This window comes from Podarcis filfolensis (genome assembly GCF_964270895.1).
Source record: "Podarcis filfolensis genome assembly, chromosome: 8".
NCBI classification, from domain to species: domain Eukaryota; kingdom Metazoa; phylum Chordata; class Lepidosauria; order Squamata; family Lacertidae; genus Podarcis; species Podarcis filfolensis.
Genome location: NC_139611.1, coordinates 74,664,006 through 74,690,973, shown reverse-complemented (window position 1 = coordinate 74,690,973; position 26,968 = coordinate 74,664,006). Strand labels below are relative to the sequence as shown.

Here is a 26,968-nt window from a genome sequence, read left to right as displayed (position 1 = left end):
TCCCAAGGCTGCAGGAAGCTGGAGGACAAGATGGGGGAAGGAAAGGCAAGTCTCTCTGCGTGAGGCTGGAGAAACCCTTGAAGGGAGCAATGCCTGGTGCCAGATAGGGGCCAGAGAGTACACAAAGCTTTGTTACCATCAATGTTAGATACCACCTTTGTTGTAATGGGTTTTTTAAGCAATAAATACATCATGGTACAAATGTTGCCACTGTTACATCAACGAGATCATGAGCTGCAGGCATCCACGCTATGAAGGAAGGATTGTGGAACAACACTGTTTATTTCTCAGCATTTATGTCCTGCTTAATTGCAATAAACCTCAAAGCAGTTGAGACAGGCGATAGGACCCGTCCTGTTTTCTTTTTTGCAGGTGCCAAAACATTTCGCGCCACTAGGATCTAGGATCGTAGAATTGCAGATCTGGAAGGGAACCCAAGGGTCATCTAGATCATCCCCCTGAAATCAGTGCCATGTGGGGCTTAAGTGCAGAAAACGCGGGAGCTGCTGAGACTGGCACAGAGGCAACTACCGCAGAGGTAAAGGATTAACCATCTCGGATGCTTCAAATTTCACGAGTGAGCCTTTGGGACCTTCCCAGGAAAGGCAGCTGCACTGCTGTCAATCAGGCTGTTTGGAGCTCCCTCTAGCGGGGAATTCGGCTCTTGCTGTGCGTTGCAATCTCGTCCTCGCTCGTACTTTCGATTTCTTCTTTGCTTTTAGTAGTGCGGCGATCCGGCGGGAGAGGGAATAAATGCGAGAGAGAGAAAGACAGTTGGACGGAGAAAAGGCTAAGAGATCAGGAAGCAAAGCCTCCGAAGAGGGAACTGAGCTTTACTGCAAAAAAACCGGACTGGCAGCAGGTAAGGAGGTGAGCATTTCTCCTGGGGCTCTGATGATTTCCGTGTCTTTTTTTTCTTTCCCTGAGCGTGTTTTCGTTAAAGGAGACTCTGAGCTCATAGCTAGGCGGGGGGGGGGGGGGGGCAGAATCGTTTATTTTTACTCATATGAATAATGATGTTGGAGAAGGCTGCCCTTCTTCCCCGCTGCAAAGGGAATAAATAACATGCCATCACCAGGGAGCAAGCAGAGCTGGTGCTACTCTAAGAGTTGTAAGTAACTGCTCTGAAATCAACGCGGGTCTCCCTTTCGAGCGGTGACGCGTGTTCATTCGACATCTCCCTCTACAGCTGCTACGAGGCTGCCCTCCTGCTCCTCTCGCCTCCTGCCTCTATCCCTTTTGGGGGTTTCGCAGAGTGGAGAGGAAAACTCTTTGGAAGCAGGCAGAGCCTTAGCTAGGTGATCTGGCGCCCCTGGCAGAACCGTCCAGATTGCGCCCCCCCCCCCTAGCCACGGAAAAAGTAGCTCTTCTTTCCCTCTCTCCTCCACCTATTCAATTCCTCACGCACTTCCCCTTGTAATGAATCCTTCAAAGAAAATCCAGTATTAAATTTATTATTTCTTAATAAAAGGTTTCAGCAAAGAAAATGACATTTTGATGTGACTTGACAGTTTTTTTAAATGTAATTCAGTTGTAAAACAATAAACAGACATACAAACCATATCGTACTGATTTGTTCCACAAGGATAACTTTCTGGTTTCAGAGCGCTCTCTCTCGCTCTCGCTCTCTCTCTATCTCTCTCTCTCTCTCTCTCTCTCTCACACACACACACACACACACACAGTCCACAGCCCACCTCCCTTGCCCCCCCCAACCTGGCGATCCCAGATCTCTCCACTGGTGCACACAGCCCTCCCTTCGAGGCTGCTCTTCACCTGCTTACCCAACACACACCTGCAACAGGGAGGGAGGGAGGGGGGGAGAGAGAGGGAGACCTCGTTCATTAGCCCCTCCCGCTCGTTTCCTGACTCTTCCCTCACCTTGGATGCCAGGATCAGAAGGAAAAGAACTCCCATCCCACTCTCTCCCTCCCTGAAGGGAAGATGTTAGGGAGCGGGGGTCAGAAAAGACCAGTTTTGGGCCATCTTTACAAGCCGGACCCTGCTCTGCACTTCGCCCCCCCCCCCGTTTGTTTAGAGGGTTTTTTACCCCCTCACTTTCCTCTCTCAGCAACACCAACACAAAATCTCAGCAGCCTTCCAGGTGACTTCTTCGGAGGGGAGAGAGAGAAGGGAGGGGGGAAGGTTTGCTGAGGGACCAGGAGGCAAGGAATTTGTGTCTGGTCCTTCCACAAGTTGGGGAGAAGGAGGGGGGAGATTTTCCCGAATCTGAGAACAGAAACCAATCCTTCGGAAAGCTGGTAATGTGCACATTGGGGGAGGGGGGAGGGGGTGGGGGAACACAGACACATTAGGCACATGTGGTTATTAATTACTTAAATCAGTGGTTTTCAACCAGTGTGCTGTGGCACCCTGGAGAGCCTTGAATGATGGTCAGGGGTGCCGTGGGCAACACTGGCCTCCTTCCCTCTTCCTTCCCTCCCTCCTCCAAAGGCTTGCACAGCTATTTCTTGCAGTAGCCCTGGCTACAAGATCCCCAGGTGAATGATGCCTCTGGGGCTGGCCAGGGGGTGCTGGTTTCCAGGAATTGAAATGGAGCCTCAGAGTAAGCAGGCAAGTGGGCGAGGGAGCCAGGCCAGCCAGACCACCAGCCCTTGCTGTTGGGAATGGACAGACAAGTCCCAGGTCCCTGTGGAGAGGCAGGGACAGTAGATCAGAGACCAGGGGCTGCATCAGCAGCTGCCCAGAGGACTCCCAAGGAGAGGGGAGAGGAGGCTGAGGGAAGACTTAACAAGGACGGGGGTTGTTTGAAAAAGGGTGAGAGGCTGCCAGCTCTGCAGGCAAGGGGTGACATAGCTGGGCTCCTGAGCCCCACAGGGGTGCCGCAGAAAGAAGGTGCTTGGTCAAAGGAGCCGTGGACTCAAAAAGGTAGAAAACCTCTGACTTCAATGACAAGCAGGGGCAGAATTTACATAAAGTGTCTAAAGGTAGGATGCGCGCTTAAAACATACTTAAATAAAACTACCCCAACCCCTTCATCTTTTTGACCAGACCCTCCTCTACTGCACCTTCAGACTGATAACTCTTTGTTGTATCTTTCTAAAAACACTTAAGGTTTAATCATCAATGTAATGGGCACAGCCTCCCTCCCCAACCTAAAAAAAATAAAAACAAATCAGGAAGTGCAGTTTCTTAAAATGCTTCCTCATGTCCCCCTCTATATTCAGGGCTCTTGGGCTCTGCTCCTGTGTCCTGGGCTGGCTGGAAGCAGAGGAGTGGTGGAAGGCACCAGTTGGGGAACCTCCAAAGGAACCCCCAGGGGTAGAATCTCAGAGCCAGGAGATTGGGGGTGGGATGGAGATGAGTGGTCAGAGGGAGAAGAGAGAGCAGACTGGGAGGAGGAGGAGATGTTGGAAGCTGAAGAGGCAACAGGGTTTAGTGAGCAGGAAGAGTCTGTGGCAGAGAGCGGTCCAGAATCAGAGGCAGAAGTGGAGGGGGGTCAAGAGGCAGAGTAGAGACAGGGAATCTCCCCCTTGTGGTGCAACCTGTTTCCGTCCCCCTGGTGTCCCAGAACATGAAGAGGAATGAAGAGGGCAGAGCAATGAGAGACAAGACGAAAGAAATTCAGGTTGCTGGGGAAGAAGGAGCCTTAGAGAGCGAGGGATGTGGGGACCTACAGTTCTTGCTACCGCTTCATTGGGGCAAGAGATACTGCGAAGACTTGTGTTCACTCAGCCTGCGCTGTTTGGTTTTCTTTGAGTAAAGAGTTAACATCGCTGACAACGGGTGTTTTATTGCACACCAACTCCAGCTCCTGACGTCCCATGAACTTCATATCTTCTACCTATAAAGCTTTGTTGCTTGGCAAATGATAATAATATTGCAGACGCTAGAAATTTTACAGAGGGCATGCCACTCTTGTTAAATAAATGAATGCTTCTAGTTAGGCCGTTCGCTTAACATTTTTCTGCTTCCTTTCTCTTCAGTGCACCGAGATCCACAATGGTGGAAGACTTTGAGGTAGCCATTTCTCAGGGCCAATTAGCAGGCGCTGTGTCGCACGTGCTGGCAAAACCACTGCACTTTTTCAACAGCACTCCGCTCCACATTGCCGTAGTAGGAGAGCCCGGCTCCGGGAAGTCCTCCTTCATCAATGCCATGCTGGGTCTTCGTGCCGATGACCCACGTGCCGCTGCGACTGGCATACAGATGACGACTGTGCAAGTCAAGGATTACCCACACCCGACACTTCCGCAAGTGATCCTTTGGGACCACCCCGGAAGGGGAACGCCAACTTTTGGGGAGGACAAATTTGACAAGAAGGTCGATTTAAATCACTTTGATTTCTTCATCATCGTCGGCTCCCAGCGCTTCCGCTCCACCCATTCTGACCTGGTCCGTGAGATCCAAGATATGGGCAAGAGCTTCTACTTTGTGCGCACCAAAGCAGACCTGGACCTGTCGGCCGCCAAGAGGCAACAGCCATCTGGCTACAATAGGAAGAAGGTCCTCTTGCACATCCAGGAGGACTGCAAGGAGTGCTTGGTAAAAGAAGGAGTGAGGGACCCACAAGTCTTCATCGTCTCCAACTGGGAAGCCGACTGCTTTGACTTCCCCTTCCTGGAGGAAACACTGAAGAACGATCTCTTGTGGCTGAAGAGGCAAGCCTTTCTGCGCCGCTTCCCTAGCATCTGCCTGCCTATGTTAGAGAAAAAGAAAATCACTGTGAAGGAGAAGATTTGGACCAAAAGGCTTGTTTTGCTGGTCACTCTTGGAAGCCCAGTTCCCTTCCTTCTCCCCATATTTCTGTTTAGTAAGTTCCGCTCCTGGTGCTTCCTAGACTTTGGCCTGGACAATCCATCCCTTGCAGCTCTGGCCCAGTGTGTTGGAAAGACAAGCACAGCCCTTAAAGCAGCAATGCAGTCCCTGGGAATCTTCTCTGCCATTTTATGGGTGCTGCCTGACTTGGTGGGACTCTCAGTGATGGCTTATGAATATCACCGCTGGAAGCATTTCCCCATCTTTGGCTGCCTTCTGTCTGTTGGGATTTCGCTTCTTCGCACCTACTTCATGCTGCAGAAATGCATATCGGGTGCTGCTGATGACACCCAGAGGGTTCTGGCCAAAGCTCTTGAGACAGAGGGGGGAAAGTCCATTTAGCAGCAAGCAGATGTGCTATGTTGACTAAGTGCTTGATATATAGAATCTGGCGAAATATACATGTTTCCATTTGTGTGTTTTATAAAACAAGCTCCCAGAAGACATGGCGAGCGCAAAGTCTGGGAATGTAAAAAGGCTTGTGTGTGTCCCAAGCTTTAAAATCGAACCCAGATGATTCAAAGTCTGCACTAAGAAAAGATCAATTCTCCCATCCGTATCATGAATGATAATAGAGCAAATTGGCATGAGTTATTCTGGATTTGCTAATCATGAAGAGGCAGTGTGGTTTTTTTTAAAAAAACAACCACCACCACCAAAAGACATTAAAAAATAATAATCAGATGATCAGGTTTTTTATTTTAAAAATTCCATAAACATTAAGCTTCTCATAAAAAAACCTAAGTGAAATAATCTGAATGCAAGCATAATTAAATTAGTATCTCTACCCAATGTATGTGATGGGGCATGGGTGGTGCTGTGGTCTAAACCACAGAGCCTAGGGCCTGACGATCACAAGGTCGGCAGTTCGAATCCCTGCAACGGGGTGAGCTCCCGTTGTTCGGTCCCTGCTCCTGCCAACCTAGCAGTTCGAAAGCACATCAAAGTGCAAGTAAATAAATAGTTACCGCTCCGGCGGGAAGGTAAACAGAGTTTCTGTGCGCTGCTCTGGTTCGCCAGAAGTGGCTTAGTCATGCTGGCCACATGACCCGGAGGCTGTACGCTGGCTCCCTCAGCCAGTAAAACGAGATGAGCAGTGCAACCCCAGAGTTGTCTGTGACTGGACTTAATGCTCAGGGGTCCCTTAACTTAACCTTTACCCAATGTATAAGAATTAAGACCAATACCAAAAGGAGACTTTGGGACAAATGGACTTTTTACTATATTTCTAATTCTTTCAGTCCCCAAATGAATTTTTCTGTATCTGATGGCAGACTAAAAAAACCAACCCACTAGTGTCCTATGTGAACCTGCTTGCAAGGATGATATCAAGCTGTAATTTATGCAGGCTGTAGCATTCACTTTCTCTCTCCTCTCTCTCTCTCTCTCTCTCTCTCTCTCTCTCTCTCTCTCGTTCTGCTACATTTGCTTTTTACTTTAGGAACAGGAGTTAGCTCTGTATCACAAGTCCCATGCAACATCTATTTCACAATGTTCATTCCCTCATACACACTCAAACTTAAGGAGGGCATTCAGCTAGACAGGAGCCTCCACAAGTGCATTTGTTAAATAGAAAGTTGAGGTAACTTTAATCTGTTTTAGTATTTTAACTCTTGCATATCTTAAAGCACGGCTGTAATTTCCCCCCATGATTTTATTGTTTTATCTTTTTGCAAACCGTTTTGAGGTTTTATTAGAATCAAGCGGTGTATAAGCTTTTATGAAATAAACTAATTGGTTAAAATATTTTCCTTGCCACTGCCAGGATGTTTGTGTTATAATCAATGCTGCTTTCACATGGTCAGCTTTGGGAGCTGAAGCTCTTTCCACACATACACCCCGACTCCGTTTACTTGCAATCGGGCAGGCAGGTAGCAACTGCATCTGCAAAGCCAACTGAGAAGTGTCTGCAGGGGGGATTTCTTGTCCCACGCTCTGAGTGTCAGCAGTGGCTATTTTAATCTGAAATCTTTTGACACACTGTACTGCAGTAAGAATTCAGAAACCCAATCAGGACCCAGCACAGTCCAAGAAAGGATTTGCAAGAAGGAGGAGGACCTACAGCAACCCCACTAACTTTCGTTTTCTCAGAAATCACCTGTTTGAGCAGAGCTGTGTGTTGGGCAGGGGAGGGGGAGAGGGCAACTTGTAAACAGGATCTAATTTCTGCTCCAAGATATTAAAAACCCAAAGCTACTTTCCCCTTTCAAGGTTATGCAGGATAAAAAGTTGCAAATCATCACCAGCAGAGCATTTAGTTAGAAATATGTGCCTGTACCTGTTTATTAGGCTTTTGTTGGAGATAAGCTCAAAGTACCTTGGTGATTTTAAACTGCATAGGGGTTTTCAGTCACTGTTCGGGGTCTCCCTTCAGAAGTATGTACAGTGGTACCTCGGGTTAAGTACTTAATTCGTTCTGGAGGTCCATTCTTAACCTGAAGCTGTTCATAACCTGAAGCACCAATTAAACTAATGGGGCCTCCTGCTGCTGCTGCACAATTTCTGTTCTCATCCTGAAGCAAAGTTCTTAACCTGAAGCACTATTTCTGGGTTAGCGGAGTCTGTAACCTGAAGGGTATGTAACCTGAGGTACCACTGTATGTCATTCCAAGATCAAAACCAGTGATCAGTGCTGATCTTCAGTGCACAGCTACAACAAGGCACAGCCCATCTTTGAGTTTATGGACATTCCCAGTTCATGGAACTTGACAGTGAAACCTGACAGGTCTGAGCATGTGAACCAATATAACATCCCTTATGGTGCTTTTCCATTCTCAGCATTTTCTGCAATGCAAATGGGTCACGTGATCAATGATGTGCAGGAGGCCCTCAGTAGACAAGTTAGTGCTGAAGGGGCTCCCTAAGCAGAACAAAGTATCTCTGCACATGCTAATGAAATCCTTTCACTGCCAACCCCCCCCCCCCAATCTTTTTAATGCAAATAACAGGAGAGGTCTATGCAGAGAGAGGGTTGGAAGAAAGAACTTGACATACTTCAAACATGAGGCAGAACCTTGTTGTCATTGCATTCTTATATTAATAAGTCTGTGTCCAGTGCGCATCTGATGTACTGCAGATGATGGTCTGGTTGTGCAACCAGGGACGCCACTGCCCTGATCAGCTGAATTCTCCTCATAGCACTGCTCTGTTCCCTCAGCTTGCCATTTACACCCCAGCCTAAGGATTTTATCCAATATACTCATGCTCAGAGCACACCAGCTGAAATGAATGGACCTGATTAATTGGAAAGTTTTTTTTTTAAAAAAAGGAAATTTCTACGGTACTTTGCAAATATTCCACACAGCTGTAGTAAGAAGTGCCAACAACTCAGGTGCTTTTGAGACTGGCCCAGAGGCAACAACAGCACAGGTAAAAGATTACTTCCATGGGATGCTTCCACAGGTGATCCTTTGGGACTTCCCAAAAAAGGCAGCATCCCTGCTTGGCCAGGAATGCGGCTTCGGCTATTTGTTGCGATCTTATTTCATCCTCGCTGGCTACCTTCGCTTTCCTTTTTGCTTTTAGTAGTGTGGAGGTCAGGAGGGAGAGAGGGTATAAAAGGGAGACAGAGGGAGATAGCAGGACGGAGAAAAGCACGAGAAACCTCGAAGCAAAACCTCCGAGAAGAGGACTGAGCTTGGCTGCAAAAAATCGGTTCGGCAGCAGGTAAGGAGTTGAACTTTGCGTTTCTTTTTGAGCTTGTTTGCGTTAAAGGAGACTCTAAGCTCCTTGTTTGGTGGGTGACAGATACAATTGTTGTCGTCGTCGTCTACCTTTTACCTTTTTATTGTTATTTTTTACATTTTTATTATTATATTAACCATTACATTATAGCTACTGTGAAATCATATATCATATTATATTATAAACAACAATAATATTATTAACAATGATGTTCGAGAAGGCTGCCCTTCTTCCCGCAGCAAAGGGAATAAATAACATGCCATCACCAGGGAGCAAGTAGAGCTCGTGCTACTAGTCCCCTCCCCCCGACAAGTTTAATAAAAGACGTTTATTAGCATTGCAATGCAGTTCACCCTATGGTCACCAGGTTTTTTTTCCAATGAACCCAGGGACACTTGTTTTTTCTGTTTTTTTCTTTGAAGCTGAGTAGCAACAGGGAGTCAGTCGTGAGGATGGTGAGGCAAAAGACCCTGGGCCCAAGCACACATGCATATTGTACTGGGAACGTCTGGCAACCCTACCCCACCCTCTTTGTCAGAGCGGGGAATGGGGTACAGAACAGAGGAATACAGCAACTTCTATTCTCCAAACAATGCCCTGAGTGCTGACGAAGCAGAGACCATCTGGGCTGCCCCTTAGTGCACAAGCAAAGCATAAGAGATTTAAGTAACTGCCCTGAAGCCAATGCCACCCTTTTGCGTGTTAATTCAATATAGCCCTCTGCAGTCCGCCCCCCCCCCCAGTCCAAGAAAGCAGCAGGAACACAGCTGCGTCCCAGCACTTGCTGGAGTGTAAAAATGCTATCCGAACACCACTTCTCATTAGAAAAACTGCATGGCAAGGGTTTGAGGCAGGGCAGGGCAGAAGATGCCGGAACTTCTCTTCGTTCTGGGTAGGTGCTGCCTGATGAGCCTGGATAGCTCAGTGGGTTAGACCGTGGTGCTGATAACGCCAAGGCTGCAGGTCCCTGCATGGATCAGCCACATATTCCTGCATTGCAGGGGGTTGGACTGGATGACCCTCAGGGTCCCTTCCAACTCTACAGTACTATGATTCTACGACTTTCCCGAGTCGCCCTCTTGGGGCTTTCTGTGTCCTTCCATGACTCTGGTACCAAAGATGAAACTTCCCTTCCCCATGCACTTTAGTCCTTCTGCAAAATCGCCTCCCCATATCAATTCAAACAAACAAACAAAACCCCACTGATAACACCCCACACTTAATGTATCGTGCAGTTAGGTCCTCAGAATGTCTTTAATGCTCTTTTTTCCTTTAGCGGTATTTCATTCATTTATTCATTACTGTATATTTATATGGCTTTCAGGACAAGATATTGTTGCTGATAATGGGTTGTCTTCAACTAACATTTACTCAGAGTAGACCTATTAAAATTAATGGATCTTAGGCATGGTTATTAATTTCATTGAGTCATCGCTGGGTAAAGGTTAGTTGACAAGAACCCAGTGTGGATATTTTCCCCAGTACTGCCCTTTAAGAATATTTCTGGGCTCTTTCTGCATCACTTATTTCTACCCTTTGGCTCCTTTTTTTATCTCCCCCTTGGTGATATTTCTAAAAATATTCTTCATTTTATGGTCACTTTTGTGAAAGTGGCAGGACAAGACTTGGCCAGAATATACTAGGGATACGCACAGTGCATTGGCTTATTTTTTTTATTAAGTGTTTTATCCAAAGTTTTAGCAAAAAAAAAAAAAAAAAGAGTAATCCTTAGTGTGTGTGTGTAAATGCTTCCTCTAGAGTCAAATCTCTAGAGCAGGCATGGCCAAACTCGGCCCTCCAGCTGTTTTGGGACTACAACTCCCATCATCCCAGGCTAACAGGACTAGTGGTCAGGGATGATGGGAGTTGTAGTCCCAAAACAGCTGGAGGGCCAAGTTTGGCCATGCCTACTCTAGAGGAATGAACAATTTGAGTTCAAAAAAGATCCACATCTCACATAAACATGTTTTAAGGGTTTTGTGTGAATGCATGCACATATAGATTTCTGAGAGATTGACAACAGGCACAATTCTTCACTTTATTGAAATACTGCCAACTGCTGCTCAAACAACCCACTAGTCTCAGTGACATGCCCTAAGTAAATTGATTTTCCCACATAAACCGCAGATTGTAAAGATGACCAGAAAAGTGTGTGGAAAGATATCATTTAACTATTAGAGTTTTCTTCTCCTTCTCAGATAAACTGAGCCACAAGGAATCACTGCCATGGATCTTGCCATAACAATAGAAACCTTTAAAAAAGACCTTGCTGAATTGAAGGCTGCTTTGGAAAAAAAAACATTTGAAGCTGTTTCAGCTGAAGCTCAACAGCAGTCAAATTTATTAAATAACATCACGTTGGAAATTGCCATCACAGGAAAAGCAGGTGCTGGGAAATCATCTTTTGTCAATGCCCTGCGAGGAATGAAAGATCATGAAGAGGGTGCAGCTCTTACGGGGGTGACAGAAACAACAATGGAGCCACAAGAATATTCACACCCCGCATTCCCCAACTTCAAAATTTGGGATTTACCAGGAATTGGAACAACTGAATTTAGTACAAAGGAATACCTAAAGAAGGTCAATTTCAACCGTTATGATTTTTTCATCTTTGTCTCCTCGGGACGCTTCACTGAGGATGACACCAAATTGGCTCTTGAGATCCAGAAAAGTAAGAAGAAATTCTACTATGTGCGCAGCAAAGTGGATATCGATATAGATAATGACAGGCGGACAAAAGGCATCAATGTGGGGGACACCGATGAGATGATGCAGTCTGAGAAGGAAACTCTTGACATTATACGGAAAGATAGCTATGATAATTTGAAGGCGTTAGGTGAGTCTTCTCCAAGGGTCTTTCTAATATCAAGGTGGGATTTGAGCAAGTATGATTTCCCCCTGCTTCAAGAGACCATTGAACAGGAACAGGATGAAATCAAGAGAGATGTTTTAATTATGTGTCTTCCGATTTTAACAAAAGATAGCATTAAAAAGAAAAAGGCTGCTATGAAGAGCCTGATATGGAAAAGAGCCATTGTGAGTTGTGGTGTTGGGTTGATTCCTCTCCCATTCCTCTCGCTTAGTTGTGACATTGCCATTGTGTCTGTGACAATGAGTGATATCTGCAAAGTTTTTGGCTTGGATGACGATTCCCTCAATATACTAGCAAATCGTGTGAGGAAACCTTTTGAGGAGTTGAAATCTGTTATTGAACATACCCCAAGCACCGGTATGATCACAACAGAATTCGTCATGGATCTCCTGGAGAGGACAGCAATGTGGGGAATGTTAACAGTGGCAGAGGAGGTTCTGAATTTAATACCTGTGTTGGGGTCTCTCTATGGTGGGGTCAATTCTTTTGCTACCACGTTCTACTTGCTGGAGAATTTCCTGGAAAACGCTGTGAAAGATGCAGAGAAAGTTCTGGCAAAGGCTGCTGAGCCCAAGAGACGCAAGTAAACAGCCAATACATCTACCTGGGAAGAGACATCCAGGTACAACACGCATTATCTCATCTTTCTATTTGAAAGCTATTTAGAGCTATTTTAAAGGAAATCTACCCCAAAAAATCAACACTTCTGACATTTCACAGACATTTTTACCAATTTTCAAAAATTCTGCCTGGACACTACTTCCAACGGACGAATCCCAGACATAAGGCAGCCCTATTGTAACAAAGCTTAATCAGTAGCCTGCCTGGACAATTTTTGTGTGGTGTAGTGGTTAAGAGCGATAGACTCATAATCTGGGGAACCGGGTTCGCGTCTCCACTCCTCCACATGCAGCTGCTGGGTGACCTTGGGCCAGTCACACTCCTTTGAAGTCTCTCAGCCCCACTCACCTCACAGAGTGTTTGTTGTGGGGGAGGAAGGGAAAGGAGAATGTTAGCCGCTTTGAGACTCCTCAGGGTAATGATAAAACGGGATATCAAATCCTCTTCTTCTTCTTATATCCTACCTGTCAGTGTTAAAACGACGGATGACTCCCCCTCCTCCGACATGCAGCAAATTTGCGGCAGCAAAACGTAAAGTATGGAGAAAAGAAGAGAAGAGAAATGGCTTCAGAGAGTTCTATTGCTGCTACGCTTAAGTAAATTGTGATGCAGAATTAATGTCTGAAGGATAATTTAGCAAAGGCGAATCTTAAAATTACAGCCCTGGATCAAAAAGTTACTGATCTTAATGAGGAGATATCAAAATCTGAAGCAGTTGAAATTAAACAAGATCTAACACAGATATCGTCTTGGGTGGGATCCTGCGAGACATGCTTATCCATGCAAAAATATACTATATAGTTTTGTAGCCTTTAGTATATTTTGTGGTTATTTTGTTATTGCTGCTTTTAAAAATGTTATAATGTATTCTCTTCCTCCTTTGATTGCTATTCTTTCCTTTTGCGTTATTGACTTAATCTCAATAAAATTATAAATATTAAAATTTTAAGAATTTTTTTTTCTGAATCCTCCCTACTGCAATTATTTCCCCAACTGTTTTAATTTTAGTTGTAAAAAAATCATTTAATCCAGGCATGGGAAAGCTATAGGCAACACTCCAGATTTAATTGTCCTAACCTGAACCACAAGCCTGTTTTCCTTCAGCCTCCTTGTTGTAATGATTAATCTTTTCTTCACCAGCTGGGTGGGTAGGGGAAGCCTGAGTTTTTGGGGTTTTTTCTCTGTAAGTAAGCATACACATGCCCACAAATTTCCTTGTATTTTAGGATGCTATGAAACAGAGAAAGAGTGGTTCATCTTCAACATAGTTGGAGTAGAGGGAGTTTTGGGTGTCCTCCTGCCACAAATAACTCTAGATCGGTGCTTCTTATTCTTTCTTTCTTTGTTTTTGTTTAGTTTTGTTTTGTTTTTGAGGGATATGTGCTTTTTATTTTCTTTTTTCTTTTCTTGGTTTTTGAGAAAACAAAAAAACCAGAGACGACAACATCAGAACAAACAAGACTTCAAATCGGGTCTCTGTCCATATCAGAGCTTGGAACTAGTTCAAGTTCAACATGTCCATAAAAGAACTTATTCCCATTCATGTTAATCCCTTTATGAAACAAACCAGTTCTCTTTATGTTCAGTTCACTTCAAGTTCATCCAAATTACCCTTGGCAATTTTTTTTGTAGAAATACTCTAAAGCGCTTAGAAAGTGACAATGAACTTGAAGATGAGCCAGAAATCATTCTTCATTTTGCCCCAACATCAACTTAATTCATGTTCAGGTTACCCAGCAATTATGGGAACTACTTTCACATGTAGTTCAGATGTTTTTCAAACTAATTCAGTGCACATTGAACTTGTTCATTCCAATCACTAGCCAATTGTTTTTGAGATTGTTATAGTCCATGCTTGATTTTACCACCTGCTGAGATAAAAATCCAAGTTTTTCCAGCTGTCGGAGGGGGCTACACTGACAGCTACTAGCAGCTACACTAAGAGATGGCTATGCATTGGCTATGCATCAAGCTGGGAGTCAGCAACACCAGCTCTTATTTGTGGAATGAGTTTAGCCCTCCTCAGAATGCAACTTTTCTGTAAAGCCTTACAGCCTGAAAGCCTTGGAGGTTGAAATGTTCCCCCACTGGCTGCCAGCACAAATAAACACTCAAAGTAATATAGTTTTTATTGACAAATAGCAAAACACATTCAAACTCACTAGGTGTGACCAAGTATCTGTGCATTAATTACTCTGTACTCTCTCTGCTTATATCTGTGTTTTGGGTTCCAGACAACTCTAACCAAATAAAGCTCTGTGTCCCCATTCATTATAATGAGGAATCAAATAATCCCCTTTTGGCCAAAGTGGGTGAAATTTGCAGGCATAGGAGACCCTACAAATTGGATTAAGTCTACCTAAATCCAGGGGCTCTTTGTGGAGGAAGTTAAGTGGGTTTACCTTCCTCCATACTTATTTGATATTTTCATGGGTGGGAGGTTATTTCTGATCTTAACATAATTAAGAGGTGTCTGAGTTTTGTGAATTTTTGCTTATACATTTTTAAAAAGAACTTTGCAGCTTCACCCTGGCCTTTCTGATGCTAAGCCTTACAGGCCACTGATAAACCTAAAGTGAGAGGCAGTCTGGAGCACTGCCTGCAGACTTCTTAGTTTTGTTGTTTGTTTGTTTCCTTGTTCGTTAAAACAGAACAAAATAGGAATCTAAGAAAAGGATGGGTACCCTACCTGGAATAAAGGTCTCTCTTAAAAATATAATCCTCCATTAGCATTTTTTATCCTCAGCTCTTTAGTACTCTGTTGGCAATGTTATGAATGCTTGTCTTGCCAAATGCTAGATGGTTCTTTTAAACTGAGATTCAGAGGCAATACAAAACACAAGTGAGTGAGAAGATTTAAGATTTTATTCTAAACAGCAAGCAATTTCTACATTACTAAGCAAGCACTTCAATCTGCCACTTGGAAGTCCTGGTCACTGTCTCTTCGAGCTCCTGCCGTCGGGGCGGAGATACAGGACGATCAAGACAAGAACAAGCCGTCTTAAGAACAGCTTCTTCTCCAGAGCGATCTCAGCCCTGAATGGGAAGCCTGGACTTCGAAAGTCATCTAATCTTCCTTGCTGTACTATACTGTATTGTTTTAATTAGTGTTTTTATGGAGCAGTCAAGTAATTTCGTTGTCCCCGAGAGGGGGTAATGACAATAAAGATATTATTATTATTATTATTATTATTATTATTATTATTATTATTATTTTAAAAGTGGCAAAGCGTCTCCCAGGTAGCCTTAGGTTTGCACGGCCCTGTGATCGATCAGTCCGAGCACAAACTTCTCAGACTCTGCCCAACACCATCTGATTTACAACACTGCTTTGGCTTTCTGAATAGCTGAGAGTGAACTGCAAGGGACTTAAGTTCCATGTTGAAGTTTCTGTGGTGCTGAAAATGGAACTTCATGAGGAGAATTATGGCAACTGAGAAAGAGACTTGGGACAAGTATGGCAGCAGGGGCTCTAGAGCCAAGTGTTGTTAGCCAAATTTCAGTTTATTTAAGAACATGTTTCACTTGCGCTGTGCATCAGATCCAGCTCAATTGCTGGATGCTGACAGGAGGAAAAGAAGCAGGCAGAGGGAGATGACAGTTAACAGCAGAAAGCAGAGAGGAGGGGGAGAGCAGCTGTAATCTGAGCTCTGACCAAAGGGACAGATAGATGTGTGAGAACTACGATAGTGGGCAAGACGTTGGAATGCAGGAAATGTTGTTGTTGTTGTTGTTGTTTAGTCGTTTAGTCGTGTCCGACTCTTCGTGACCCCATGGACCAGAGCACGCCAGGCACTTCTGTCTTCCACTGCCTCCCGCAGTTTGGTCAAACTCATGCTGGTAGCTTTGAGAACACTATCCAACCATCTCGTCCTCTGTCGTCCCCTTCTCCTTGTGCCCTCCATCTTTCCCAACATCAGGGTCTTTTCCAGGGAGTCTTCTCTTCTCATAAGGTGGCCAAAGTATTGGAGCCTCAGCTTCACGATCTGTCCTTCCAGTGAGCACTCAGGGCTGATTTCCTTAAGAATAGAGAAGTTTGAGCTTTTTGCAGTCCATGGGACTCTCAAGAATCTCCTCCAGCACCATAATTCAAAAGCATCAATTCTTCGGCGATCAGCCTTCTTTATGGTCCAGCTCTCACTTCCATACATCACTACTGGGAATACGCTCTGCCAAATCTCGTAGGATTTCAAAAGTAGCAGAGATACCCTACATACATTAAGTATAATAGAAACATCGCCACCCGACCCCACCCCCACCCGTCTTCCCTCCCTCCACCCATTCTTTTTTTTCCCCCTCCCCTAATGTCTCAACAAATGAAACGTATCTGTAAAAATGTTACATGGAAAAAAATGAGAGACATTACACTTACTTCTGTAAAACAACAACAACAACAACAACAACAACAACAACAACAACAACAACAATTTATTATTTATACCCCGCCCATCTGGCTGGGCCTCCCCAGCCACTCTGGGCGGCTTCCAAAAGAATATTAAAATACTATAATACACCAAACATTAAAAGCTTCCCTAAACAGGGCTGCCTTCAGATGTCTTCTAAAAGCCTGGTAGTTGTTGTTCTCTTTGACATCTGGTGGGAGGGTGTTCCACAGGGAAGGCGCCACTACCGAGAAGGCCCTCTGCCTGGTTCCCTGTAACTTGGCATCTCGCAGTGAGGGAACCGCCAGAAGACCCTCGGTGCTGGACCTCAGTGTCCGGGTAGAACGATGGGGGTGGAGACGCTCCTTTAGGTATACTGGGCCGAGGCCGTTTAGGGCTTTAAAGGTCAGCACCAACACTTTGAATTGTGCTCGGAAACGTACTGGGAGCCAATGTAGGTATTTCAAGACCAGTGTTATGTGGTCTCTGCGGCCGCTCCCAGTAAATCTTTAATAATTTTTTTTTAAAAAAAGGAGCAGAGATGCACGAAAGATACGGGAAGAGAAGATGGGGGCTTCCGTGTTGGGGAAGGGGGAGGAGCTGAGTCCGGGCAACTCCATCTTCTGGGGAGGGTGGTGAGTAGAGAAGCTCCGTCTTAGTTTGTTGTTTTAGCAATAAATCTGAAATAATTAACAGCCAGATTCGTCTCACGTTTGTGGGAGAGACCAAGCCATAACAGATTGCCCGGACTCACTTTTTCTCTCATGCCGGAGGCCAACAGAGAACGTGATGGGAAAGGCAAGTGCGGAACGTGGGGAATGCAGCTGGGGGAGCAGAGGGAGGGGCAGGAGAGCCCACAGACCCATAATAGAATTGAGAAGCTACACATGGCAACTCAAATCACAGCTCGATATGCTAGCAAGAGCTCTAGATGAACAAAGGAGGAACACACAGGCTGAAAGGGACCTCAGGGCTGGCAAGGGGCCTGGGGTTCATCCTGCAAAATTCAATGGGGACACAGAACGTTATGCTGCCCTTAAAACGGAATCCAATTACATTTTGGATGTGAGATCAGCCAAATTTAGCTCGGACAAACAGCGGATAGCTTATCTGATAAGCTGGCTGGAAGGACCAGCTAAGGACTGGGCCATCACTTTAATGGAGGGCCAGCACAGCACACTGGGAAAGCTGCGGGAATTCTGGGGACAGATGGATGCAATGTTCAAGAGCCCCATGGAGCATGCAGTGGCTGAGAAACAACTGTTGAATCTGCGACTGGAGGGGGGAGAGTTCTGTGGCCTCTAATTGGACTGCTTTCAATGCCTTATTGCAAAGGGTTGGCTGGGGACAAAACACGGGACCGCTGGCACTCATTTATGGAGCAGGATTGAACACATCGATCCTGGATGAGATGGCGAAGATGCAACCCATGCAGTCGCTGGACGAGTTAGTCAGAGCCTCCCTACAGCTGGGGTTACATCAGGAGCAACGGACGTTAGAAAAGAGGGGGGCTGGGGGGCCTCCGCTAGTAAGGAGCCACACTCCAAGTCTTTCTGCGCCAGGGATGAGCGACCCAGCCAGCCAGGGGCAAGCAGTTGAACCAATGCAGATTGGCTCAAGAGAAAGAGGGAAGACTAGGATGGCATGGAAAGAAGGGAGTCAATGGCGTTGGGAAACACACAGTTGCTTTGTGCGCGGGAGGCAGGGGCATTTGGCAAAACTGTGTCCCGATAGGAAGGTGGGGGGATCCCTGTCAGGGGCCAATGTAGAGGCCCAAACCCCAAGAGACACAGACGGGAAACGGCAACTACCTGCCTGCCCCATCTGCACTGAGAGGGAGTTGGAGGGTGGGGGTGGCGAAGAGCTCCAGCTCCCAAGGCTGCAGGAAGCTGGATGACAAGCTGGGGGAAGGGAAGGCGAGTCTCTCTGCATGAGCCTATAGAAACCCTTGAAGGAACCTGTGCCCAGTGCCCCCCTGCATGATGTCCCCCTAAAACTGAGGGTGTCAGATAAGACACAAGCTTTGCTGTCAGTCTAGGATCACTCTGAGGAGAGTTTGGTGTCCTTCTTGTCTGCCTGGCTTGCAAAGCCAGTTTGTCATGCGGGCTCTATAGCTGCTCTGCACTCTGCAGAATGTTAGAATGTTTCTAAAAAATAAACTATTTCTTCCTCATGTTCAGTCTTGTAATATGAAGCCATTGGATCAGGCCCTACCAGTGGCGTAGCGTGGGGGGTGCAGGGGGGGCGGGCCGCACCGGGCGCAACATCTGGGGTTAGGGCAAATCCATGGGTTAGGGGGCGCAAATCCACGGGTTAGGGGGCGCAAATCCATGGGTTAGGGGGCGTAAATTACTTGCCTTGCCCCGGGTGCTGACAACCCACGCTACGCCGCTGGGCCCTACCCTCTGGAGCAGAAGAAAACAAGCTTATTCCCTCGTCTGTGTGACAACCCTTGAGATATTTGAAGATGGCTATCGTATCTCCTCTCATTCTTCTTTTTACCAGGATAAACATACCCAGCTCCTTCAACCATTCCACATAAGGCTTGGTTTTCAGAGCTTTGGTCATCTTGGTCGCCCTCCTCTGTACTCGTTCCAGCTTGTCAATATCCTTCTTCTGAAGGATATGAGGAGCTTCCAGCTTCAACATCACTGTCTGCATCATGTTTTCTCCTCACCCAAGCGAATGACTTGCACACCTTCCCAGCTGGGAGCAACTTTCCAGAGCAGATTTTAGAGGAGATGTGGGGGGGATGAGTTGAAAAAGAGGACAGGGACTCCTGCCTCATTAACATTTGTGTAGAAGGGGGAATGTCAGCAAATATTTCCCTCAGCAAATCTCCTGAGAGAAGTGGGCAAATTTATTATTTTCCGTTTCTCTCAGTTTCTAATTTTTCCAATATTTAAGTTCAGCTCCTCGCATCTCCCTATCTGTTGGGTATTTCCACTTTTAAAAAGTTTTCGTGAAAATTCATCATGAAAAAACAGCTTCGAATTTCTTTTGATCCCAAGCAGACTTCACTTCAGCAAGGTCTTTTGTTAAGGTTTCTATTGTTATGGCAGGATCCATGACAGTGATTCCTTGTGGCTCAGTTTATCTGAGAAAGAGAAGAAAACTGTAATAGTTAAACGATAGCTTTCCACACACTTTTATGGACATCTTTACAATCCGTGGTTTATGTGGGAAAATCAATCTACTTGGGGCCTGTCTCTACCAGTGGGTTGTTTGAGCAGCAGTTGGTAGTATTTCAATAAAGTGAAGAATTCTGCCTGTTGTCAATCTCTCAAAAATCTATATGTGCATGCATTCACACATAACCCTTAAAACATCTTTGTGTGAGAGTTTTACTTAGCATAGACTCACTGAAATTAATATGTCTAAGGTCCATTAATTTCAATAGGTTTACTCTGAGTAGATGTTAGTTGAAGACAACCCATTATCAGCAACCTTATCTTGTCCTGAAAACTATATAAATATAATGAATAAATAAATGAAATACAGCAAAGGAAAAAAGAGCATAACATCCTTTTTAGCATTAAAGACATTCTAAGGACCTAATTGCATGATACATTAACTGTGGGGTGTTATCAGTGGGGGATTCTTCTGTTTGTCTGTCTCTGTCTGTCTGTCTGTCTGTCGGTCGGTCTGTTTGTTTGTTTGTTTGTTTGAATTGATATGGGGAGGCGATTTTGCAGCAGGACTAAAGTGCATGGGGAAGGGAAGTTTCATCTTTGGTACCACAGTCATGGAAGGACACAGAAAGCCCCGGGAGGGCGACTTGGCAAAGTTGTAGAATCATAGAACTGTAGAATTGGAAGGGACGCTGAGGATCATCTAGTCCAACCCCCTGCAATGCAGGAATATGCAGCTGGTCCATACAGGGACCTGCAACCTTGGCATTAGGAGCACCACGGTCTAACCAACTGAGCTACCCAGGCTCATCAGGCAGCACCAACCCAGAACCAAGAGAACCTCCAGCATCTTCTGCCCTGCCTTGAACACTTGCCATGCCATTTTTCTAATCAGAAATGGCTCACAGATACCATTTGTACATGCCAAAAAGTGTTCCTGCTGCTTTCTTGTAGTGGTAATATCCATCAACTGGGGGGGGGGGGGCTCTGCAGAGGGAAATATTGAATGATCACTCAAAAGGGAGACCAGCCGCATAGGCTTCAGGGCAGTTTCTTAAAACTCTTAATGTAGCACCAGCTCTGCTCAATGGTGATGGCATGTTATTTAGTCCCTTTGCCACGGGGGAAAATGGCAGCCTTCTAGAACATCATTGTTAATAATCTTATTGTTTATAATATGATATGATCAGTGCTTTTTTTCTGGGGGGGGGCGCAGGGGTACACATACCCCTAAACATTTTGTTGTTACCACCTTCGATGGCAGCTTCCTTTCCTTTCCCAGAAGGGAATCAGGAAGATGTTAGTGCAGACAACCTCATGCCAATGTGGAAGTTACTGTGAGCTGTGTAATATGAGGTAATGCATGTTCTTTGCACTGACCATTTACTGTATTTATTTTCCCTAATTTGAACTATAAAATGGTGGTTTTGAATGGTCAAATGAGAGTACCCCTAAACATTTTTTAAGAAAAAAAAGCACTGGATGTAATATGATATGATAGTATAATATAATATCACGACAGCTATAATATAATTAATATAATAACAATAAAAAGGTAAAAGGTAAACAACAACAACAATCATTCTGCCACCCCCACCAAGCAAGGACATCAGAATCTCCTTTAACGCAAAGAAGCTCAGAAAGAAACGGAAATCATTCTAGACCCAGGAGAAAAGTTCAACTCCTTTCCTGCTGCTGGACCAATATTTTGCAGCCAAGCTCAGTCGTCTTCTCAGACGTTTTGCTTCGAGGTTTCTCGCACTTTTCTCCGTCCTGCTCTCTCTCTGTATCTCCCTTTTATACCCTCTCTCCCTCCTGACCCTCACACTACTAAAAGCAAAAGAGAAAGTGAAGGTAACCAGCGAGGACAAGATAAGATCACAACAAATAGCCGAAGCCGCATTCCTGGCCAAGCAGACCGGTGGCCAGCGGGGATGCTGCCTTTCCTGGGAAGTCCCAAAGGATCACCTGTGGAAGCATCCCATGGAAGTAATCCTTCACCTCTGCTGTTGTTGCCTCTGTGCCAGTCTCAGCAGCACCTGAGTTGTCGGCACTTAAGTAGCGGGGCATTGATGAAAGAGGACTACGCAGAACCTGGCCTTCCTACTACTGCGGTGTAGAATATTTGCAAAGTATCGAAGAAATTTCCATTTATTTTTTTAACCTTCCAGTTAATAAGGTGCATTCATTTCAACTGGTGTGCTCTGAGCATGAGTAATGTTGGATAAAATCCATAGGCTGGGGTGTAAATGGCAAGCTGGGGGAGCAGAGCAGTGCTATGAGGAAAATTCAACTGATAAGGGCATGTGATGCCCATGGTTGCATAACCAGACCTGCATCTGCAGTACATCAGATGTGGTAGCGATAGTAGTAGTAATGATGATGATTTATTATTTATACCCCGCCCATTTGGGCAGCTTCCAATAAAATATTTAAAATACCATAAAACATCAAACATTAAAAACTTCCCTAAACAGGGCTGCGTCCAGATATCTTCTAAAAGTCAGATAGTTGTTTATTTCCTTGACATCTGACCACTACCAAGAAGGCTCTCTGCCTGGTTCCCTGTAAACCCCCTTCTCACAGGGAGGGAACCGCCAGAAGGCCCTTGGAGCTGGACCTCAGTGTCCGGGTTGAACGATGGGGGTGGAAACTCTTCTTCAGATACTAGGCCAAAACCCTTTAGGGCTTTCAAGGTCAGCACCAAAACTTTGAATTGTGCTCGGAAACGTACCAGGAGCCAATGTAGGTCTTTCAGGACCAGTGTTATATTGTCTCGGTGGCCACTCCCAGTCACCAGTCTAGCTGCCTCATTCTGGATTAGTTCTAGTTTCTGGGTCACCTTCAAAGGTAGCCCCAATTAGAGTGCATTGCAATAGTGCAAGTGGGAGATAACTAGAGAATGCACCACTCTACACTTGATCTTAGCCAAAAGGCCGAGAAGCGAGACAGTCCATGGGCAGGCGGCCTACGTACCAGGTGGAGCTGGGAGACAGTGTAAGAATGCAATGACAACAAGGTTCTGCCTCATATCTGAAGTGTGTCAGGTTCTTTCTTCCAACCCTGTCTCTGCATAGACCTCACTGGTTATTTGCAACAAAATAGATGGGGGGGTGTATGTGACAGTGAACGTATTGCACTAGCATGTGCTTCTGTTCTGCTTAAAGGGAGCCCTTTTGTCACTAACATGTCTACTGAGGGCCTCCTGCACATCCTTTGTCACGTGACTCATTTGCCTTGCAGAAAATTCTGAGAATGCAAAAGCATCATAAGCATGTTATATTGGTTCACATGTAGTGCTGCTCAGATCTGTCAGGTTTCACTGTCGAGGTCCATAGGCTGGGAATGTGCATAAACTCACAGATAGACTTGCCTTGTTGCAGCTGTGCACTGAAGATCAGCAGTGATGACCATGTATCACCAATTTTGATCTAGGAATGACATACTGCATTTTTCCATGTATAACACGCCCCCCCATGTATTTCGGGGGAATACAAAGTAAGAAATTTGTACAGTGCACTATCCGTGTATAAGACGAACCCAATTTTTAAACATTATTTTAAGGTTAAAAAAAACCCTAGTCTTATACACGGAAAAGTATGGTACATACTTCTGATGGGAGACCCCGAATAGAGACTGAAAACCCCTTTTAAATCACCAAGGACCATTGAGCTTATTTCCAACAAAAGCCTAATTAACTGGTGCAGGCATGTATTTGTTACTAAATGCTCTGCTGGTGACGTCACACAGAACTGTTTATCCCTGTAAGTTCTGATTCTCCTCACAGATTTGCAACTGTATACCCTGCATAACCTTGAAAGGGAAAGTAGCTTTGGGTTTTTAATATCTTGGAGCAGAAATTAGATACTGTTTACAAGTTCCCCTCTCCCCCTCCCCTGCCCAACACACAGCTCTGCTCAAACAGGTGATTTCTGAGAAATCGAAAGTTAGTGGGGTCGCTGTAGGTCCTTCTCCTTCTTGAAAATCCTTTCTTGGACTGGGCTGGGTCCTGATTGGGTGTCTGAACTCTTAACGCAGTACAGTGTGTCAAAAGATTTCAGATTCAAATAGCCACTGCTGGCACTCAGAGCGTGGGGCAAGAAATTCCCCCTGCAGACACTTCTCAGTTGGCTTTGCAGATGCAGCTGCTACCTGCCTGTCCAGTCTGCAAGGAGACGGAGTCGGGGTGTATGTGTGGAAAGAGCTCCAGCTCCCAAGGCTGCAGGAAGCTGGAGGACCAACTGGGGGAAGGGAAGGCGAGTCTCTCTGTGTGAGGCTGTAGAAACCCTTGAAGGAACCGGTGCCTGGTGCCCCCCTGCATGATGTCCCCTAAGGCTGAGGGTGTCAGATAAGACACAGGCTTTGCTGTCAGTCTAGGATCACTTTGAGGAGAGTTTGGTGTCCTTCTTGTCTGCCTGGTTTGCAAAGCCAGCTTGTCATGCAGGCTCTATAGACGCTCTGCACTCTGCAGAATGTTAGAACTTTTCCAAAAAAGTTGGCTATTTCCTTTTTAAAAAAGTTCTCGGCAGAATTCATCAGGACTTCTATTTATTATGATTATAATTGTTATTATTATCATCCTCAAAAGGCAGTGTACAAAATGCAGTGAACACAGCTGAAAAGCAGTTAAAACAACACAGGAAAAAAAGTAAATATTTTTCCAAACAATGCTAAATAGACACTCATGGCAGCAACCTATTCATCCACCTGGGAAAACTGGTCGGAATGAAAACATCTTCAGTTGTTTCCAGAAATTGCGGTTAGCGGGTTCCTTTTGTATCTCTGCAGGAATGCTATTTCACAGAACAGGGGAAGTCACACTGAATGCCCTGCTCTGAATTGCAGAAGATCTACCCAAATATCAGGAGTGAGTGGCAGATTTTATCCTGCCTGCATGATTGTTCTCACTGGCCCTGGTTAATAGGGGTTAGAAAGTATGATGGGCACTGACTCATTCTGTACATAAAGCTTTGTTGGAAGAGGTTTTTAAAGCAATAAATACATCATGGTACAGATGTTGCTGCTATTGCACCAATGAGATCGTGGGCTGCAGGCATCCAAGCCATGAAGGAAGCATTGTGGAACAACACTGTTTATTTCGCAGCATTTATGTCCTGCTTAATTGCAATAAAACCTCAAAGCAGTTGAGACAGGCGATAGGACCCGTCCTGTTTTCTTCTTTGCAGGTGCCAAAACATTTCGCGCCACTAGGATCTAGGATCGTAGAATTGCAGATCCGGAAGGAAACCCAAGGGTCATCTAGATCATCCCCCTGAAATCAGTGCCATGTGGGGCTTAAGTGCAGAAAACGCGGGAGCTGCTGAGACGGGCACAGAGGCAACTACCGCAGAGGTAAAGGGTTAACCATCTCGGATGCTTCAAGTTTCACGAGTGAGCCTTTGGGACCTTCCCTTTTGAAGGCAGCTGCACTGCTGTCAATCAGGCTGCTTGGAGCTCCCTCTAGCGGGGAATAAGGCTCTGGCTCTGCGTTGTAATCTCGTCCTCGCTCGTACTTTCGCTTTCTTCTCTGCTTTTTTTAGTGCGACGACCGGGAGGGAGAGGGAATAAAAGCGAGAGCGAGGAAGAGAGTTGGACGGAGAAAAGCCTAAGAGACCAGCAAGCAAAGCCTCCGAAGAGGGAACTGAGCTTTACTGCAAAAAATTCGGACTGGCAGCAGGTAAGGAGGTGAGCATTTCTCCTGGGGCTCTGATGTTTTCCGTGGTTTGGGTTTTTTTCTGAGCGTGTTTGCGTTAAAGGAGACTCTGAGCTCGTAGCTAGGCGGGGGGGGGGGGCAGAATCGTTTATTTTTACTCTTAATGATGTTGAAGAAGGCTGCCCTTCTTCCCCGCTGCAAAGGGAATAAATAACATGAAAAATCCAGGGAGCAAGCAGAGCTGGTGCTACTCTAAGAGTTGTAAGTAACTGCTCTCAAATCAACGCGGGTCTCCCTTTCCAGCGGTGACGCGTGTTCATTCGACATCCCCCTCTGCAGCTGCTACGAGGCTGCCCTCCTTCTGGTGCACACAGCCCTCCCTTCCAGGCTGCTCTTCGCCCGCATACCCAACACACACCTGGAGCAGGGAGGGAGGGGGAGAGAGAGAGACCTCATTCATTAACCCCTCCCCTCGTGTCCGGGCTCTTCCCTCACCTTGGATGCCAGGATCAGAAGGAAAAGAGCTCCCATCCCATTCTCTCCCTCCCTGAAGGGAAGATGGTGGGGTGGGGGGAGAGAGAGAAAGGACCCAACTTCCGGCCAACTTTCCAGTCTGGACCCTGATCTGCACTCCCCCCCGCCGCCCTTTCCTCTCCCAGCAACACCGGTTGCACATGGGGTGCCGCTTTCCAGGAGCTGAAAGGGGCCTCAGAGTAAGCAGGCAAGTGGGCGAGGGAGCCAGGCCAGCCAGCCAGACCACCAGCCCTTGCTGTTGGGAATGGACAGACAGGTCCCAGGTCCCTGTGGAGAGGCAGGGACAGTAGATCAGAGACCAGCAGCTGCCCAGAGGACTCCCAAGGAGAGGGGAGAGGAGGCTGAGGGAAGACTTAACAAGGAGGGGTGTTGTTTGAAAAAAGATGAGAGGCTGCCAGCTCTGCAGGCAAGGGGTGACATAACTGGGCTTCTGAGCCCCACAGGGGTGCCGCAGAAAGAAGGTACTTGGTCAAAGGAGCTGGGGACCCAAAAAGGTTGAAAACATCTGTCTTAAATGACAAGCAAGGGCAGAATTTACATGCAGTGTGTAAAGGTAAGATGTGCTCTTAAAACATTCTTAAATAAAACTGCCCCAACCCCTTCTTCTTTTTGACCAGATCTTCTTCTTCTGCACCTTCAGACCGATAACTCTTTGTTGCATCTTTCTAAAAAACATGTAAGGTTTAATCATCAATGTAATGGGCACAGTGTCCCTCCCCAACCTAAAAAAAAAATCAAAAATCAGGAAATGCAGTTTCTTAAAATGCTGAGAGTCCCCTTCCTCATGTCCCTCTCTGTATTCTGGGCTCTTGGGCTCTGCTCCTGTGTCCTGGGCTGGCTAAATGTAGAGGAGTGGGGGGAGGCAGCAGTTGAGGAACCCCCAAGGGAGCCCCCAGGGGTAGAATCTCAGAGCCAGGAGATTGGGGGTGGGATGGAGATGAGTGGTCAGAGGGAGAAGAGAGAACAGACTGGGAGGAGGAGGAGATGTCGGAAGCTGAAGAGGCAACAGGGTTTAGTGAGCAGGAAGAGTCTGTGGCAGAGAGCGGTCCAGAATCAGAGGCAGAACTGGAGGGGGGTCAAGAGGCAGAGTAGACACAGGGAATCTCCCCCCTGGTCTGCCAGAACATGAAGAGGAATGAAGAGGGCAGAGCAATGAGAGACAAGACAAAAGAACCTCAGGTTGCTGGGGAAGAAGGAGCCTAAGAGAGCGGGGAATGTGGGGACCTTCAGTCCTCGCAACAGCTTCATTGGGGCAAGAGATACTGGGAAGAGTTGCTGTGTTCACTTGGCCTGCGCTGTTTGGTTTTCTTTG

General features: G+C 46.0%; 5 protein-coding genes across 8 annotated transcripts in view; all 5 read left to right on the top strand.

The window, feature by feature from the left end:
- Positions 1 to 6,525, top strand: part of LOC310768832 (interferon-inducible GTPase 5-like) — an 80,638-nt gene extending 74,113 nt beyond the window's left edge. For all 3 annotated transcript variants that reach the window (XM_083627677.1, XM_083627678.1, XM_083627679.1), the window contains exon 3: positions 6,362 to 6,525. The gene's annotated coding sequence lies outside the window, so the exon portion shown is untranslated. The remainder of the gene's footprint in view (positions 1 to 6,361) is intronic.
- Positions 1 to 12,182, top strand: part of LOC310768814 (interferon-inducible GTPase 5-like) — a 64,278-nt gene extending 52,096 nt beyond the window's left edge. For both annotated transcript variants that reach the window (XM_083627618.1, XM_083627620.1), the window contains exon 2: positions 10,662 to 12,182. In XM_083627618.1, coding sequence (XP_083483744.1) covers positions 10,690 to 11,922 — 1,233 coding nt within the window. In that variant the 5' untranslated portion in view covers positions 10,662 to 10,689 and the 3' untranslated portion in view covers positions 11,923 to 12,182. The remainder of the gene's footprint in view (positions 1 to 10,661) is intronic.
- Positions 1 to 26,968, top strand: part of LOC310768763 (interferon-inducible GTPase 5-like) — a 131,487-nt gene that overhangs the window by 102,243 nt on the left and 2,276 nt on the right. Inside the window, 2 exon segments of the mRNA XM_083627519.1 lie at positions 726 to 862; positions 25,010 to 25,154. Of these exon segments, the coding sequence (XP_083483645.1) occupies positions 754 to 862; positions 25,010 to 25,154 (254 nt within the window). The 5' untranslated portion in view covers positions 726 to 753.
- On the top strand, positions 743 to 6,525 carry LOC310768833 (interferon-inducible GTPase 5-like). The gene is made up of 2 exons (XM_083627680.1): positions 743 to 870; positions 3,948 to 6,525. The coding sequence occupies exon 2, from the start codon at positions 3,964 to 3,966 to the stop codon at positions 5,119 to 5,121; it is 1,158 nt and encodes a 385-aa protein (XP_083483806.1). The 5' UTR covers positions 743 to 870; positions 3,948 to 3,963; the 3' UTR covers positions 5,122 to 6,525.
- The window catches only part of LOC310768812 (interferon-inducible GTPase 5-like), a 43,855-nt gene continuing 25,117 nt past the window's right edge, over positions 8,231 to 26,968 (top strand). Inside the window, exon 1 of the mRNA XM_083627608.1 lies at positions 8,231 to 8,445. The gene's annotated coding sequence lies outside the window, so the exon portion shown is untranslated. The remainder of the gene's footprint in view (positions 8,446 to 26,968) is intronic.